The sequence below is a fragment of the Coregonus clupeaformis genome, chromosome 20, assembly GCF_020615455.1.
Source record: "Coregonus clupeaformis isolate EN_2021a chromosome 20, ASM2061545v1, whole genome shotgun sequence".
Taxonomy (NCBI): Eukaryota; Metazoa; Chordata; class Actinopteri; order Salmoniformes; family Salmonidae; genus Coregonus; species Coregonus clupeaformis.
In genome coordinates this window covers 40,672,799-40,689,645 of record NC_059211.1, presented here as the reverse complement: position 1 = coordinate 40,689,645, position 16,847 = coordinate 40,672,799, and the positions used below count along the sequence as shown (strand labels likewise).

Here is a 16,847-nt window from a genome sequence, read left to right as displayed (position 1 = left end):
TACGAATTGCAATTACTACAATATGTTACGAATTTGAAAAACATATGATATGTTATGAATTCCAATTTGTTGTGGCTAATGTTAGCTGGGTGGCTAGGTTAGGATTAGGGGAAGGGTTAGTTAACATGATAAGTAGTTGCAAAGTAGCTAATTAGCTAAAATGCTAAAGTTGTCCATGATGAGATTCGAACACGCATCCTTTGTGATGCTAGATGTTTGCGTTATATATCGTTTTTGTCTTAAGTAACCTTCTGTCTTATGTAACCATACCAGACGTAACATAGAATACTAATGTTAGTTTCCTTGATTTACGTTTACTATGTTACGTTTAATCTATGAGACCACGCTGGTACAATGATAATCATGTGTTATAGTGTGGTGAATTCAATCAGTCTACATGGTTTTCGAGCAATCTGGGAAATTACATTTTATTTTCCTTGCCAAGCTGTCCATGTAAGAAACCTCAGTCAGAGGACACACTGACACTGTCCTCCATAGCTTTAGGCAAAATATCACCAAAGTTATGTTGACCATGGAGAATGGTGAGAAAGAACATTGATAACAGAATGTTAAACAACAGTCCTTGTAAACTACAGTATATAACCTGTCAAATTTCCAGTTGATCAACTACTAGCCCATGTTAGGTAAATTAGGCTAATCAGCTATTTAAACCTTGTAGTTATCATGGCCAGATTGTGCCCATGGGGTCCTCGAACCACAGGGGGCCCACATTGATTTTGTTGACTCACTCAGGTATCATATGAAACCACATGAGACATGGCAAAATGTGTAGAATTGCAGGAAATTAGTTGAAAAACTGCAGCCTAGGAAATGTGTGTGACCGGACCTTCTCAAATAGTAGTTGAGTACCCCTGGTCTAAAGGCATGGTAGCAGGAGAGGATGAGTAATGGACAAATGGGGAAGAGCCAACACAAGAGAAAATGTAATCCTACACATGATTAGTCCTCAATGTATGAAAGTGTAACCTACTGCACATGCTCTGTATGAACAGCAGTTAGGAACAGTTCTACCCAGCATGGGTTTATTGTCCTGCAAATCATGTTCTGTAATAAATACAGTAGCTTACTACAACAGTTTTCCATCATCTTACGGAGAACCATTTAAATAATTCATTGCACATATTTCAGTTAATTCCATTTGTGACAACAGGGTGTACTACAGTTTACTGCATTAGAGGTGTAAACCATAAAATGTGTGATCAAGTTATTGTAAAGTAAGCTGAAGTGACATTTAAAACGTTTCAATTTGAAGTTTAGACCATCCAGATATTGGTGTTAATCAAGACTTCAGGTATTAGTCTGCAGGAATAAAAACAAGACATCAAATAATAGCAAAGATATACTTACAAAAGCTTAACAATTAAATAAAACATCCACATGAATCTAATATGAAGTATATATACACACAGTACATCAGTAAGAAAAATTAATCATTTTAAAAAATCGACATGCCGGAGATACAAAGAACACAACAGCTATATATTTTTCTTTATAAAAGACACATATTATAACAAGATTAACAAATAACTCCAAAATACATATTTTATTATAAAGCTCTAGTTGTTATCACAATTAGACAAATGCTACAGAGATCACACAACATGATGATATCTCTTTCTTTTGTCCTGAAGAGGAATTGCACCCAAATGTTCTTGACCCATACATTGGGCAGAGCTTGACGGCTCTGGGAGAAACAGCTGCTTCTCTTTGGATAAGCTGAGGCTACAAAAAGCACAACGGTCCCAGGACAGCTCTGAAGTCTGTGTTCCAGTGGTCTCCACTTCCCTCCACACTAACATCCCTGAGGGGTAGTAGCTCCATGTCCCCTCTGTGGATCTCTGTGCTCCCTCTTACTCGAACCTCCACCTCCACCTGAGTGACAGACATGGGAGAACAAGCTGAAAATACCCGGCTCTCATTACAGTACACAACATTGGTCTCACATTGTACAGTAGACATGTAGTCTTTTTATAGGTCTTGACTGACATCAAGTGGCCAGGCAATGAATTACAATGGTTGTGTAGCATGAGTTGTAGGTGACATAAAGCAGCAAATGTACTACATGTGTATAAAGGTTTACATTGTTCTTTGGGTCTTACTTCACAACCATTCCTCCATACTGTCATATAGCTTGAACCAATCTCCCCACCGGAGTCTCCCAGAAAGTGAAGAACCCTGTTTGTTGTCTTTTTCCTGATTTCTCTGCTAGTGTGGTTAAATGGGCAGGCGATGGTCAGGCGCTGAGAGGCAGAGTGGCTGTGTAACCGTAGAAACCGGAGCTGGACCACATCAAGACCAGCATACTCAGACTACAGTAGGAGAGACATAAATCATTTGGATCAGCTACGGTAATGCAGTTGTAGATGGATTCTAAATGTAACATGCTGAATGTCTTACCCTATAGCCACCATCATGCTGGCTAAACCACTTGATATACTTTTTGGACTTCTTTTTTTCTGGTTCCCATTTTCCTATTATCTATAGGAAGATAAATCACAACATGCCTTTTCAAAATGAAAACAATAAGTGTAAGTGATGTATGTGAGAAATTATGTTACCCATAATTGATGCTCACTAGATAACCTTCCTCAATATTCTGCTCAAGAGAGAGGCAAAGTTGTAGATAAATCATTAATTCTCAAATATTCTGTGCAACCACTTGCCCCACTCTATCTTGACTGATGTCAGGACCAGCTACTTACCTGTGACTGGACAGGAGGTATACAGGTCATCCCTCCTGCAGTGAAGTTACAGAACACTTGCAGGGCATCAAATGGGCAGCCCTGGTTAGGGTCCATGTAGAAGTGTCCTGGAAAGATCACACCTTTGTAAAACTAACGAACACATTATTGGACAAATGACTCTAGCTGTAAAAATTACGAGAGGTTGGCTTCACTAGCTCTGTTGCATACAACAGCTCAGTGGCCAGTCTAACTTCTACCTGCTGAGCTCCACTCACCATCCTGGAGGTTTGGGCGAATAAGCCCCAGCTCGTGGCAAGTGGTTGCAGGGCTGTTTTTGGTGCCCTGAGGCCAGCTGATGGAGCTGCTTGAGTTCTGGTCAGGCAGTGAGGCAAGCGTTCTCCTGGTCATGGCCCGAGTTTGCTGGGAAAACAGGGCCATCCACAGACAGACTCACATTAGGAGGTTTTACAAATAAATACTGATACATCATCCCAAAAAAAAATCTTTGTCACATGCTTCGTAAACAACAGGTGTAGACTAACAGTGAAATACTTACTTACGCGCCCTTCCCAACAATGCAAAGAGAAAGAAAATAGAGAAATAATAGAAAAGTAAAATACGTAATAATAAAAGTAATAATAAACACAAAATTAGTAATGATAACTTGGCTATATACACTGGGTACCAGTACCGAGTCGATGTACAGGGGTACGAGGTAATTGAGGTAGATATGTACATATTGGCAATTGGCCCAGCGTCGTCCAGGGTAGGGGAGGGAATGGCCGGCAGGGATGTAGCTCAGTTGATAGAGAGCATGGTGTTTGCAATGCCAGGGTTGTGGGTTCGATTCCCACAGGGGGTATGAAAAAAATGATAATGTAAGTCGCTCTGGATAAGAGCGTCTGCTAAATGACATAAATGTAAATGTAATAACTAGGAATAAAGTGACAGATAATAAAACAGTGGCAGCAGCATATGTGATGAGTAAAAAAAGTTAGTGCAAAAAGGGTAAATGCAGATAGTCCAGGTAGCTATTTGGTTAACTATTTAATTAACTATTTAGCAGTCTTATGGTTTGGGGGTAGAAGCTGTTCAGGGACCTGTTGGTTCCAGACTTGGTGAATTGGTACCGCTTGCCATGCAGTAGCATAGAAAACAGTCTATGACTTGGGTCTTTGACAATTTTTAGGGCCTTCCTCTGACACCGCCTGGTATAGAGGTCATGGATGGCCAGGAGGTCGGCCCCAGTGATGTACTGGGCCGTATGCACTAGCCTCTGTAGCGCCTTGCGGTCAGATGCCAAGCAGTTGCAATACAAAGCGATGATGCAGCCAGTCAAGATGCTCTCAATGGTGCAGCTGTAAAACCTTTTCAGGATCTGAGGGCCCATGCCAAATATTTTCAGCCTCTGTGTTGGTATGTGTGGACCATGATAGATCCTTAGTGATGCGGACACCGAGGAACTTGAAGCTCTCGACCCAAACCACTACATCCCCTTCGATGTGAATGGGGGCGTGCTCTGCCCTCTGTTTCTTGTAGTCCACGATCAGCTCCTTTGTCTTGCTGATGTTGAGGGAAAGGTTGTTCTTCTGGCACCACACTGCCAGGTCTCTGACGTCCTCCCTATAGGCTGTCTCATCATTGTTGATGATCATGCCTACCACCGTCTTGTCGTCTGCAAACTTAATGATGGTGTTGGAGTCGTGCACGGCCACGCAGTCGTGAGTGAACAGGGAGTACAGGAGGGGACTAAGCAAGCACGCACACGTGTTGAGGGTCAGCGTGATGGATGTGTTGTTGCCTACCCTTACCACCTGGGGGCAGCCCGTCAGGAAGTCCAGAATCAAGTTGCAGAGGGAGGTGTTCAGTCCCAGGGTCCTTAGCTTAGTGATGAGCTTGGAGGGCACTATGGTATTGAACGCTGAGCTGTAGTCAATGAACAGCATTCTCACATAGGTGTTCCTTTTGTCCAGGTGGGAAAGGGCAGTGTGGAGTGCAACAGAGATTGAGTAATCTGTGGAGCTGTTGGGGCGGTATGTGAATTGGAGTGGGTCCAGGGTGTCTGGGATGATGGTGTTGATGTGAGCCATGACCAGCCTTTCAAAGTATTTCATGGCTACAGATGTGAGTGCTACAGGGCGATAGACATTTTGGCAGGTTACCTTGGCGTTCTTGGGCACAGGGACTATGGTGGTCTGCTTGAAACATGTAAGCATTAAAGACTGGGTCAGGGAGAGGTTGAAAATGTCAGTGAAGACACTTGCCAGCTGGTCAGCGCATGCTCTAAGTACGCGTCCTGGTAATCTGTCTGTGCCTGCGGCCTTGTGAATGTTTAAAGGTTTTACACACATCAGCTATGGAGAGTGTGATCACACAGTCGATCTTAGTCCTGTATTGACACTTTGCCTGTTTGATGGTTTGTTGGAGGGCGTAGCGGGATTTTTTATAAGCATCCGGATTAGTGTCCCGCTCCATGAAAGCGGCAGCTTTAGCTCAGTGCGGATGTTGCCCGTAATCCCATGGTTGGAATATGTACATACGGTCACTGTGGGGATGACGTCGTCGATGCACTTATTAATGAAGCCAGTGACTGATGTGGTAAACTCCTTAATGCCATCGGATGAATCCCAGAACAAGTTATGTGCAGGAGTGCAGGTTATGCAGTTGTTTTGAGGAAATATTTAGTGTGGACTGTGGAGTATGATTCCTCAGTCTTACAGTATAATAAAGAGGTATAGATTACAATAAATCGGGTACCAACCTTTTTGGATCCTCTTCTTTTTCCAAGGGCTCCAGGTCGCCTGTTTCTTGGACGGCCAGGAGGACCTGGTTTTCCCTGTGACATAAATGGGGGCTTGTATTTACATGTGATCCATTATGTTCTGTACTCTGCATTCTGGAAGATTCAGTTACTGTTACTAATTTGGATCATAAGGCACAATAATCCTACGTACTGGTAGTCCACGTGGACCTCTCAGTCCCTTAGCTCCAGGCATTCCTTGTATCCCCTTCATTCCCTGCGAAGAGCATGATAGATTTAGATGGAAACCATGGAAATATACCCAACAATAGACATTAGAATGCTAAATGGTTACTTACCCTCTTTCCAAAGAGACCCTGCAAAATAAAACAAACTAAATTGACCAAACAAGACAAAATGTCATAATTTTAGCAAACCTATACTGGAAGAGACTCTAAGAATGTTTGTGAAATATGGACAAAATACATACAGGTAGACCAGGGAAGCCCTTTTTCCCAGGTGGACCACGAGGACCAATGTCTCCCTATAAATTAGCAAAACATTGACATAAACTAATAATAAATATTGTGCTGATACTGTTGTGCAACATGTATCAGGATATGATTCCTTTAAAACAATTAATATGGAAAATAAATATCACCAGCTAACCTGTATGCCTTTTGGACCTAACCGCCCTTTATTCCCCGGCAGTCCTGTATTCCCCTAAAAGAAAAAAGACAAGAGTCATCTGCTCTCTAAATGTGAGGTGTGGTTGATTGATTTCCAAATTCATTCCAAATGACCTACTTTAATTCCTCGTGGTCCAATATGTCCCTGTAGGCCTCTGCCGCCAGCCTGACCCTGAGAGAGAACAGATATAAAGGAGCAATGATGTGACACCATAGAAAACTAATACTGTTGTTTTACTCTATAACATACTGTAGGTGTTATTGAGTGTTGAGACATATACAGCACCTTTGATCCATGCTGGCCAAACTTCCCCTTTGCTCCTCCAAACCCCGGAATACCCTATGCAGAAGAACAATATCAGAGTGCTTAGTTATCAAGCATAAGAAAAACGCCCGAGAATATAGACAGGGATTTACAACCATGAACGTAAAGGTTTCACATGTATTGGTTTACCCTTGGCCCCATTGGCCCTGCAGGTCCTCGCTTTCCTTTTGATCCAAGATTACCCTTGACAAAACATTGGTGGAAGGTTCTGAATGTAAATCATGGCAAAATAAAGATTTTTGGCCAAATAGCTCTTGTTGTATTTCTATGTAAATGCACTGTTGGATATCTCAATTAGTCAAACACAGGTCGTACCTTAGACCCTGGTGCTCCGTGACCACCACTCAATCCAGGTTGTCCACTTTGACCCTGTAACATTAATCATTAGAGTAAGGATGCATCAAGTTCCTAAATCCTGTGTACTTATCCTGCCTTAAAAACACTATGCTTAGGTCTGTATTTCACTCACCATCTTCCCTGGTAGACCAGGCCTCCCAGGGGATCCTCTGTAACCAATATCACCCTGGAGATGAATAGAATTAAAGGAAGATCTATTAGACAATATGTCCTGGGGCTACTGCTTGATAAATACAGTGGGGAAAAAAAGTATTTAGTCAGCCACCAATTGTGCAAGTTCTTCCACTTAAAAAGATGAGAGAGGCCTGTAATTTTCATCATACGTACACGTCAACTATGACAGACAAATTGAGGAAAAAAAATCCAGAAAATCACATTGTAGGATTTTTAATGAATTTATTTGCAAATTATGGTGGAAAATAAGTATTTGGTCACCTACAAACAAGCAAGATTTCTGGCTCTCACAGACCTGTAACTTCTTCTTTAAGAGGCTCCTCTGTCCTCCACTCGTTACCTGTATTAATGGCACCTGTTTGAACTTGTTATCAGTATAAAAGACACCTGTCCACAACCTCAAACAGTCACACTCCAAACTCCACTATGGCCAAGACCAAAGAGCTGTCAAAGGACACCAGAAACAAAATTGTAGACCTGCACCAGGCTGGGAAGACTGAATCTGCAATAAGTAAGCAGCTTGGTTTGAAGAAATCAACTGTGGGAGCAATTATTAGAAAATGGAAGACATACAAGACCACTGATCATTTCCCTCGATCTGGGGCTCCACGCAAGATCTCACCCGTGGGGTCAAAATGATCACAAGAACGGTGAGCAAAAATCCCAGAACCACACGGGGGGACCTAGTGAATGACCTGCAGAGAGCTGGGACCAAAGTAACAAAGCCTACCATCAGTAACACACTACGCCGCCAGGGACTCAAATCCTGCAGTGCCAGACGTGTCCCCCTGCTTAAGCCAGTACATGTCCAGGCCCGTCTGAAGTTTGCTAGAGTGCATTTGGATGATCCAGAAGAGGATTGGGAGAATGTCATATGGTCAGATGAAACCAAAATAGAACTTTTTGGTAAAAAACTCAACTTGTCGTGTTTGGAGGACAAAGAATGCTGAGTTGCATCCAAAGAACACCATACCTACTGTGAAGCATTGGGGTGGAAACATCATGCTTTGGGGCTGTTTTTCTGCAAAGGGACCAGGACGACTGATCCGTGTAAAGGAAAGAATGAATGGGGCCATGTATCGTGAGATTTTGAGTGAAAACCTCCTTCCATCAGCAAGGGCATTGAAGATGAAACGTGGCTGGGTCTTTCAGCATGACAATGATCCCAAACACACCGCCCGGGCAAAAAAAGGAGTGGCTTCGTAAGAAGCATTTCAAGGTCCTGGAGTGGCCTAGCCAGTCTCCAGATCTCAACCCCATAGAAAATCTTTGGAGGGAGTTGAAAGTCTGTGTTGCCCAGCGACAGACCCAAAACATCACTGCTCTAGAGGAGATCTGCATGGAGGAATGGGCCAAAATACCAGCAACAGTGTGTGAAAACCTTGTGAAGACTTACAGAAAACGTTTGACCTGTGTCATTGCCAACAAAGGGTATATAACAAAGTATTGAGAAACTTTTGTTATTGACCAAATACTTATTTTCCACCATAATTTGCAAATAAATTCATTAAAAATCCTACAATGTGATTTTCTTGATTTTTTTTCCTCATTTTGTCTGTCATAGTTGACGTGTACCTATGATGAAAATTACAGGCCTCTCTCATCTTTTTAAGTGGGAGAACTTGCACAATTGGTGGCTGACTAAATACTTTTTTCCCCCACTGTATATACATAAAGATTATGCTTGGGCACCAGACAATGCTTACATTATCTCCTTCATTTCCTTCAACACCCAGCAATCCATCCAAACCAGCAAGTCCCTGAGATAACAACCGAAACAAGAGATAGAAAAGACAATGTAACAAACACATCAATAGGATCAACATCATTATAACACGGTATATTGTATTTTCTGTGATAGGATCATGCAGCTGTGGATGGGTGTCACAGTCAGTATGCCCTATAGGGATACTTGCTGGCTTTCCAGGTCTTCCAACTGATCCATCTGGTCCCAATGGGCCTTCTTCTCCCTATAAGCAAGAGGAGGAAAATGTGGCACAGAAGAAAAGTTCAAATTGAACTATTGACTCTTTGCTTCAGTACATTGTGGGGGAAATCATTGTGGGCAGGGTTGGGGAGTAACGGATTACATGTAATCAGTGACATGTAATCTGATTGCAAAAAACTGTAGCTGTAATCAGTTACGTTACCAGCTAAAATAATGTAATCAGATTACAGATACAAAAACTAAATGATAAATTATTGGATTACTTTTAAATTCACAAAGGATGTTTGCGAGAAAAATATACATTATGACACCTTTCTGTTTTCTCAAGGACATTCAGTTCAGCATTGAAAAAAGGGGCAAGTTTAAGTTTGTTCCAACTGAGCAAGTCTGACCATAAGTCATAGACTACTATGATGAAACACCAAATGTGTTTGATGGATCCCTTTTGTCTTCTTCTAATTCCTTTTAAGGGGAAAGTAATCCAAAAGTAACTGAAAGTAATATGATTACGTTACTGAGTTTGGGTAATCCAAACGCCATTACTGATTACAATTCTGGACAGGTAACTAGTAACTGGAACAGATTACATTTAGAAAGTAACCTACCCAACCCTGATTGTGGCGAAAGGGTTTGGTAGAGTGTAGAGCAAGCATTGAAAGAAAGAACTGATTAAACTCACTGGTTTGCCTCTAGCTCCCCTGCTTCCCCTCTTTCCTGGGCTGCCATGCAATCCCTTCAGCAAAGATAAATGAGAAAATCAGGTCAGACACAACCACTTTATAGAGTGTGATATTTCAAGAGGGATTGTGTACTGCATGACATGACCTCTCACCTTTGGCCCTTCTATTCCTTTACTACCTTTCTCTCCAGGGGCACCAGCAGGCCCAGGTCTGCCTTTACCTCCTGGAGAACCGGTGAACCCCCTCTTTCCCAATGTCCCCTGTGTACAAACATCCATAAAACATATTCAAACTTTAATCAAACAACAGCTAGTAAAACTCTGTATTTTAAATCAAAATGAAATATCCCACCATTTTGCCTCTTGTTCCAGACTCTCCTTTCTTCCCCCTTGGACCTTGCAATCCCTGAGAAAAACATATAGGAAGGAGAGTAGATGTGGAGGCTAAAACGATGAGAAAAACGTTTAATTTTTATTTATTTAAAAGTTGCAGAGCAAAACATACCACATCTCCTTTGACACCACCAGTCCCAGTCTTTCCCCTCTCCCCATAATCTCCCTGGGATCAAACACAAATTGCATTAAAATTGCATCATGGTACCTCAAATCCATATAAACTGGTTAAACAATGTAAATTACTCAACATCCTTAAGGTATCTGGATAAGAGCATCTGCTAAATGACTAAAATGGTAATGTAAATGTAACAGATTGAATGGTGCATTACACCTTAAGTCCACGAAGTCCACTTTTTCCATCAACTCCTCTTTTTCCTGGTAAACCCTGCAATGACAGGACATTAAGTGTCCTATTATGTATTCTCAGGTTAAATTAACTCTAAATAGTGTGCCATGAAATCAATCCTTACTGTTGGTCCTTTTGGTCCTACTAAGCCTGTAGGCCCAAACCTTCCAGGAGGCCCCTATTACATCAGAGAGAAAACACCAGTCAGACACTCCTTCACAACCCAGAACAGCTCTCTCAGCAACATTTCAGCTTCATACTGTATATTTACAAATAGTGGTACCATAACAGCCTTAGTCTACTTACTGTGGTTCCGGGGAGCCCTTTCTCTCCCTTGGCCCCGCCTCCTCCAGTGTTGCCCCCTGGTCCGTAGCGTCCAGCGAGGCCTGATGGGCCTCTAATGCCCGGCTGGCCCTGTCAACACACATCCACATCAGGAGACACAGGAATCTCATCTAATTTCAATGAAATTCATGGATTTATGTGGGGTTGAAAAGCCATCCCTTGTTTGATGGTTTGTGACTCACCTTTAGTCCTGAAGCTCCTTCTTTCCCTCTGTCCCCTGAGGGCCCTAAGTATCCCTGTGAATCAGAGGACACCAGTATTATCTCCTTTTCATAGATATACTGTAAACTCACAGGAACACTGATTCTGAGCCATCACAATCACATTTCTAGAATAAACACACCACCTACTTCTTTCCCCAGAGGGCCCTTTGGTCCTTGTTGACCTTGGTTGCCTCTGTCTCCCTGGACCCCTTTTCCACCTCTTTCCCCACGAGCGCCCATCTTCCCCTTTTCACCCTAACATATTAAAATGTCATATTGATCCTTTTGTCGGTTGAATATCACAGTTATTGTCAACCATGATTAATAAATCCTGAGATACTCACCGATAGCCCCTTCAGTCCTGGTGGCCCCATTGGCCCCCGCAATCCAGTTGGGCCCTAAAGCACAGCAACACTTGTCCCTTCTTATGCAATCATTGTCTTTACCCATTGAGAATCAATGGACTTACATCAGACTCTTTAGTAAAAAATGTTATGCCTGTATTTTGGAAACCAAATCTATCTAGATTTAGAATAAATAGAATGACTAAATAATCAATACAGTATAATCAATCTACCTCCTCACCATCGACACCAGCAACTCCCTTCTGTCCGATAGCTCCTCTGGACCCCTGCACAAACAGGATATTTCAGAGGATTATAAAAAGAGACTGGATACAGCTGATGCCCCATTGACATGGATAATGACAGAATTCACAGTAGTATAGAGTATAGTTGTACCTTATCCCCTTTGTCTGCCACTGGCCCAATGCCTCCTGGTGGTCCATCTTTACCCTAGAATTTAAGGACATTCACAATGTGAAGACATCAAAATGAAAGAAAATGTAGACCGCCCCACAATCGTTGAGAATACAGCAATCAATAAAATCGTCAAGGTAACTTACTGGGTAACCTACAACTCCACGGGGCCCAACTGATCCTGGGGGCCCCTTGTCCCCTGGTGGCCCTTGGAGGCCCACCTCACCCCATGGTCCTATATTGCCTGCTATGCCCTGTAGAAATAAGATCAGTACACACCATTAAGAACATCAAAAGTACTTAACACGACATACTCTAGTCTAGTGCTAAAACCAGGGTGTTTGGTGACTTTAGGTGGTGTAGTATATGTTCACGATTATTGGTATATATATTTTTAAATGGCCCCTTTTAAAATGACTAAAATGTGGCGTAGTCTTACAGGAGTTCCTCTGTATCCCTGTATCCCTGTCAATCCCTGCACGCCCTGAAACACAATGGGAGAAGATGTCCATGAGTCTCCATGTAGATTCAGTCAGACACACTTTACAAAGCTCTGAGAATAGAACTCATTTGACACTTACTGGACTTCCGCATTTCCCCTTCGAACCTTCTTGACCTCTGTTTCCCTTCAGAAATCAACATATCAGTAAGCTATGTCCATATTACAATACAGTATTACTAAACCGTTTATAACTCCTTTATTTCTTCATGGGAAATAATTGTTGGTTCTGTATTTTAGGAAGTCCATTTCAGTACCTTCAGGCCAGGATTTCCCGGAAGGCCGTTCGAACCCTCTTTACCTTTGGCACCCTATGTAAAGGATGGTAAAACAAACTGACAAACGAAATTCCGCTGATACACTGACAAACACAACTGCTTTGTCAGACATAGCTAAGTAAAAGAGTCAGAGAGTGTTTATGGCGTAACGTGGACTTACCCTGACTCCTGGCTTTCCTGACTTTCCAGTGATTCCTCTACCACCAGAATCCCCCTGTTGACAAATAATATCACCATGCTTAGTCAGTATGATCATTTTATCATCGCCTGTTGTAAATTAGTGTGTATAGCCAAGAACAGTACAATACTCACACTCTTCCCAACTGGACCTTGAATCCCTGGTGCCCCAGTCTTCCCCACCATTCCCTATGAAATCATACAGTTGAAGTCGTAAGTTTACATACACCTTAGCCAAATACATTTAAGCTCAGTTTTTCACAATTCCTGACATTTAATCCTAGTAAAATTCCCTGTCTTAGGTCAGTTAGGATCACCATCATTTTAAGAATGTGAAATGTCAGAATAATAGTCGAGAGAATGATTTATTTCAGCTTTTATTTCTTTCATCACATTCCCAGTGGGTCAGAAGTTTACATACACTCAATTAGTATTTGGTAGCATTGCCTTTAAATTGTTTAACTTGGGTCAAACATTTCGGGTAGCCTTCCACAAGCTTCCCACAATAAGTTGGGTGAATTTTGGTCCATTCCTCCTGACAGAGCTGGTGTAACTGAGTCAGGTTTGTAGGCCTCCTTGCTCCACATGCTTTTTCAGTTCTGCCCACACATTTTCTATAGGATTGAGGTCAGGGTTTTGTGATGGCCACTCCAATACCTTGACTTTGTTGTCCTTAAGCCATTTTGCCACAAATGTTGGAAATATGCTTGTGGTCATTGTCCATTTGGAAGACCCATTTGCGACCAAGCATTATCTTCCTGACTGATGTCTTGAGATGTTGCTTCAATATATCCACATAATTTTCCTTCCTCATGATGCCATCTATTTTGTGAAGTGCACCAGACCCTCCTGCAGCAAAGCACCCCCACAGCATGATGCTGCCATCCCCGTGCTTCACGGTTGGGATGGTGTTCTTCGGCTTGCAAGCCATCCTCTTTTTCCTCCAAACATAACGATGATCATTATGGCTAAACAGTTCTATTTTTGTTTATCAGACCAGAGGACATTTCTCCAAAAAGTACGATCTTTGTCCCCATGTGCAGTTACAAACCGTAGTCTGGCTTTTTTATGGCGGTTTTGGAGCAGTGGCTTCTTCCTTGCTGAGCGGCCTTTCAGGTTATGTCGATATAGGACTCGTTTTACTGTGGATATAGATACTTTTGTACCTGTTTCCTCCAGCATCTTCACAAGGTCCTTTGCTGTTGTTCTGGGATTGATTTGCACTTTTCGCACCAAAGTACGTTCATCTCTAGGAGACAGAACGCGTCTCCTTCCTGAGCAGTATGACGGCTGTGTGGTCCCATGGTGTTTATACTTGCGTACTATTGTTTGTACAGATGAACGTGGTACCTTCAGGCGTTTGGAAATTGCTCCCAAGAATGAACCAGACTTGTGGGTGGAGGTCTACAATTTTTTTTCTGAGGTCTTGGCTGATTTCTTTTGATTTTCCCATGATGTCAAGCAAAGAGGCACTGAGTTTGAAGGTAGGTCTTGAAATACATCCACAGGTACACCTCCAATTGACTCAAATTATGTCAATTAGCCTATCAGAAGCTTCTAAAGCCATGACATCATTTTCTGGAATTTTCCAAGCTGTTTAAAGGCACAGTCAACTTAGTGTATGTAAACTTCTGACCCACTGGAATTGTGATACAGTGAATTATAAGTGAAATAATCTGTCTGTAAACAATTGTTGGAAAAATTGTCTTGGGGTCATAGGCAGCATTCCAATGTCCTAACCGACTTGCCAAAACTATAGTTTGTTAACAAAACATTTGTGGAGTGGTTGAAAAACAAATTTTAAAGACTCCAACCTAAGTGTATGTAAACTTCCGACTTCAACTGTATAAAAATATACACTACATGACCAAAAGTATGTGGACACTTGCTCGTCGAACATCTCATTCCAAAATCATGGGCATTAATATGGAGTTGGTCCCCCCTTTGCTTCTATAACAGCCTCCACTCTTCTGGGAAGGCTTTCCACTAGATGTTGGAACATTGCTGCAGGGGCATGCTTCCATTCAGCCACAACAGCATTAGTGAGGTCGGGCACTGATTTTGGGCAATTAGGCCTGGCTTACAGTCGGCGTTCCAATTCATCCCAAAGGTGTTCGATGGGGTTGAGGTCAGGGCTCTGTGCAGGCCAGTCAAGTTCTTCCACACCGATCTCGACAAACCATTTCTGTATGGACCTCGCTTTGTGCAAGGGGGCATTGTCATGAGGTAACAGGAAAGGGCCTTCCCCAAACTGTTGCCACAAAGTTGAAAGCACAGAATCGTCTACAATGTCATTGTATGCTGTAGCATTAAGATTTCCCTTCACTGGAACTAAGGGGCCTAGCGCAAACTATGAAAAACAGCCTCAGACCATTATTCCTCCTCCACCAAACTTTACAGTTGGCACTATGCATTGGGGCAGGTGGCATCACTCCAGAGAACGTGTTTCCACTGCTCCAGAGTCCAATGGTGGCGAGCTTTACACCAATCCAGCCAATGCTTGGCATTGCGCATGGTGATCTTAGGCTTGTGTGCGGTTACTCGGCCATGGAAACCCATTTCATGAAGCTCCAGACGAACAGTTCTTGTGCTGACGTTGCTTCCAGAGGCAGTTTGGAACTCGGTAGTGAGTGTTGCAACCGAGACAGATTTTTACGCGCTACGAACTTCAGCACTAAGCGGTCCCGTTCTGTGAGCTTGTATGGCCTACCACTTCGCGGCTGAACCGTTGTTCCTCCTAGACGTTTCCACTTCACAATAGCCGCACTTACAGTTGACCAGGGTAGCTCTAGCAGGGCAGAAATTTGACGAATTGACTTGTTGGAAAGGTGGCATCCTATGACGGTGCCACGTTGAAAGTCACTGAGCTTTTCAGTAAGGCCATTCTACTGCCAGTGTTTGTCTATGGAGATTGCACGGCTGTGTGCTTGATTTTATACATCTGTCAGCAATGGGTGTGGCTGAAATAGCCGAATCCACTAATCTGAAGGGCTGTCCACATACTTTTGTATATATACTGTATCACAACTGCAATAACTAGTAGTGACAAAAAATTACCAAAAAGCCAACAATAGAAAATAATCATTTAAGTTGTAGAATACCTACCCTTAGTCCAGTTGGTCCAGTATCCCCGTCAGATGCAGTTCCTCCGATGGGTCCCTAGAGGACAGGGATCATGGTCAAACCAAACCTCTGAGTGTATTAGACACAGGACCATCTCTGGAACAGGACACATACAGTACAATGGGATCTTACCGGGGGTCCATGTGTTCCATCCAGTCCCCTACCTCCTAGATAGCCTTGAAGTCCCTGAGTGGAGAAAGACAGTTGTTCTGTTTTCATGTTCTCTTCCTTTACACTTTTCTGAACTCTGGCCCCCTAGTAGTAATATGTGCATGTGCAGGTGTGGCAAGGAGTGAAAATAACTGTATCCTGAAATAGAATGGCACAAAATAGTAGTTTTACCTTCAGCCCTTTCAGTCCAGTGACTCCTGGAATTCCCATCCTCCCCTGTGTGATTCAAATCCAAGTGTCAGATGAAAACAAGACCTCAAACATATTGACGGTCTCAATATATACTATGTTATATTATCAGATCTGTTCTTCAATGGTCTGGTGTACAGATCTCTGGTGTGAGGGCATTTTTCTCTACTAACGATGGCAGGAAGCTGTATAGACAGAATAAGAAGTGTAGGTACATAGGAACCTTAATACCGGGTTCTCCTTCAGCTCCTTTCTCTCCTGACTTCCCCATCACTCCCTGTGGACAGGACAGACACATCGAGCCACAGTAAAACTGGTAGTCACATCTAAAATCAGAAATCTGTGATCATGTTTACTTGAAACAAGGTAAACATAGTATTTCACCACTGTATGATGGATGAAGGTCAATAATTCCTTGACCTTGATCATTCTGAATTGTCTCGTTAATGAAGACATGCTATTTCCACTTACAAAAGGCCCTGGCAAACCGGCAAATCCCACTCGACCTTCTCGCCCCTGAGAAACCAACAAACAACAGCATCAGTACATCTCCCACTGGATTGGTATGCATTATTGAGATCAAAACAATGTTACAAGAATGATAAGTGGCAGATAGCTACAGAAATTGCAAGCTCTTCTAGTACCTTATCGCCTCTAGGTCCAACAACGCCTGGCCCACCGGTAGGACCTCTGTCACCCTGCAAAGACAGATGGCCTGATGTTTAAAATACAATAGTCAATCTGG

General features: G+C 42.6%; 1 protein-coding gene across 3 annotated transcripts in view; it reads right to left on the bottom strand.

Annotated features, from left to right (window-relative positions):
* Nucleotides 1-401: 401 nt before the first annotated feature.
* The window catches only part of si:dkey-21p1.3 (collagen alpha-1(I) chain), a 33,407-nt gene continuing 16,961 nt past the window's right edge, over nucleotides 402-16,847 (bottom strand). For 2 of the 3 annotated variants that reach the window (XM_041839302.2, XM_041839305.2), the window contains 40 exons: nucleotides 16,747-16,800; nucleotides 16,574-16,618; nucleotides 16,326-16,379; nucleotides 16,085-16,129; nucleotides 15,875-15,928; nucleotides 15,725-15,778; nucleotides 12,755-12,808; nucleotides 12,603-12,656; nucleotides 12,422-12,475; nucleotides 12,247-12,291; nucleotides 12,105-12,149; nucleotides 11,812-11,919; nucleotides 11,648-11,701; nucleotides 11,485-11,538; nucleotides 11,252-11,305; nucleotides 11,055-11,162; nucleotides 10,887-10,940; nucleotides 10,666-10,773; nucleotides 10,484-10,537; nucleotides 10,345-10,398; nucleotides 10,123-10,176; nucleotides 9,970-10,023; nucleotides 9,771-9,878; nucleotides 9,618-9,671; nucleotides 8,697-8,960; nucleotides 6,929-6,982; nucleotides 6,775-6,828; nucleotides 6,589-6,642; nucleotides 6,421-6,474; nucleotides 6,253-6,306; nucleotides 6,115-6,168; nucleotides 5,936-5,989; nucleotides 5,805-5,822; nucleotides 5,660-5,722; nucleotides 5,467-5,541; nucleotides 2,981-3,125; nucleotides 2,724-2,830; nucleotides 2,419-2,499; nucleotides 2,121-2,330; nucleotides 402-1,893 (listed from right to left, as the gene is read on the bottom strand). In XM_041839302.2, coding sequence (XP_041695236.2) covers nucleotides 1,744-1,893; nucleotides 2,121-2,330; nucleotides 2,419-2,499; nucleotides 2,724-2,830; nucleotides 2,981-3,125; nucleotides 5,467-5,541; nucleotides 5,660-5,722; nucleotides 5,805-5,822; nucleotides 5,936-5,989; nucleotides 6,115-6,168; nucleotides 6,253-6,306; nucleotides 6,421-6,474; nucleotides 6,589-6,642; nucleotides 6,775-6,828; nucleotides 6,929-6,982; nucleotides 8,697-8,960; nucleotides 9,618-9,671; nucleotides 9,771-9,878; nucleotides 9,970-10,023; nucleotides 10,123-10,176; nucleotides 10,345-10,398; nucleotides 10,484-10,537; nucleotides 10,666-10,773; nucleotides 10,887-10,940; nucleotides 11,055-11,162; nucleotides 11,252-11,305; nucleotides 11,485-11,538; nucleotides 11,648-11,701; nucleotides 11,812-11,919; nucleotides 12,105-12,149; nucleotides 12,247-12,291; nucleotides 12,422-12,475; nucleotides 12,603-12,656; nucleotides 12,755-12,808; nucleotides 15,725-15,778; nucleotides 15,875-15,928; nucleotides 16,085-16,129; nucleotides 16,326-16,379; nucleotides 16,574-16,618; nucleotides 16,747-16,800 — 2,967 coding nt within the window. In that variant the 3' untranslated portion in view covers nucleotides 402-1,743. The remainder of the gene's footprint in view (nucleotides 1,894-2,120; nucleotides 2,331-2,418; nucleotides 2,500-2,723; nucleotides 2,831-2,980; nucleotides 3,126-5,466; nucleotides 5,542-5,659; nucleotides 5,723-5,804; nucleotides 5,823-5,935; nucleotides 5,990-6,114; nucleotides 6,169-6,252; nucleotides 6,307-6,420; nucleotides 6,475-6,588; nucleotides 6,643-6,774; nucleotides 6,829-6,928; nucleotides 6,983-8,696; nucleotides 8,961-9,617; nucleotides 9,672-9,770; nucleotides 9,879-9,969; nucleotides 10,024-10,122; nucleotides 10,177-10,344; nucleotides 10,399-10,483; nucleotides 10,538-10,665; nucleotides 10,774-10,886; nucleotides 10,941-11,054; nucleotides 11,163-11,251; nucleotides 11,306-11,484; nucleotides 11,539-11,647; nucleotides 11,702-11,811; nucleotides 11,920-12,104; nucleotides 12,150-12,246; nucleotides 12,292-12,421; nucleotides 12,476-12,602; nucleotides 12,657-12,754; nucleotides 12,809-15,724; nucleotides 15,779-15,874; nucleotides 15,929-16,084; nucleotides 16,130-16,325; nucleotides 16,380-16,573; nucleotides 16,619-16,746; nucleotides 16,801-16,847) is intronic. The other variant, XM_041839304.2, reaches the window with a different exon arrangement.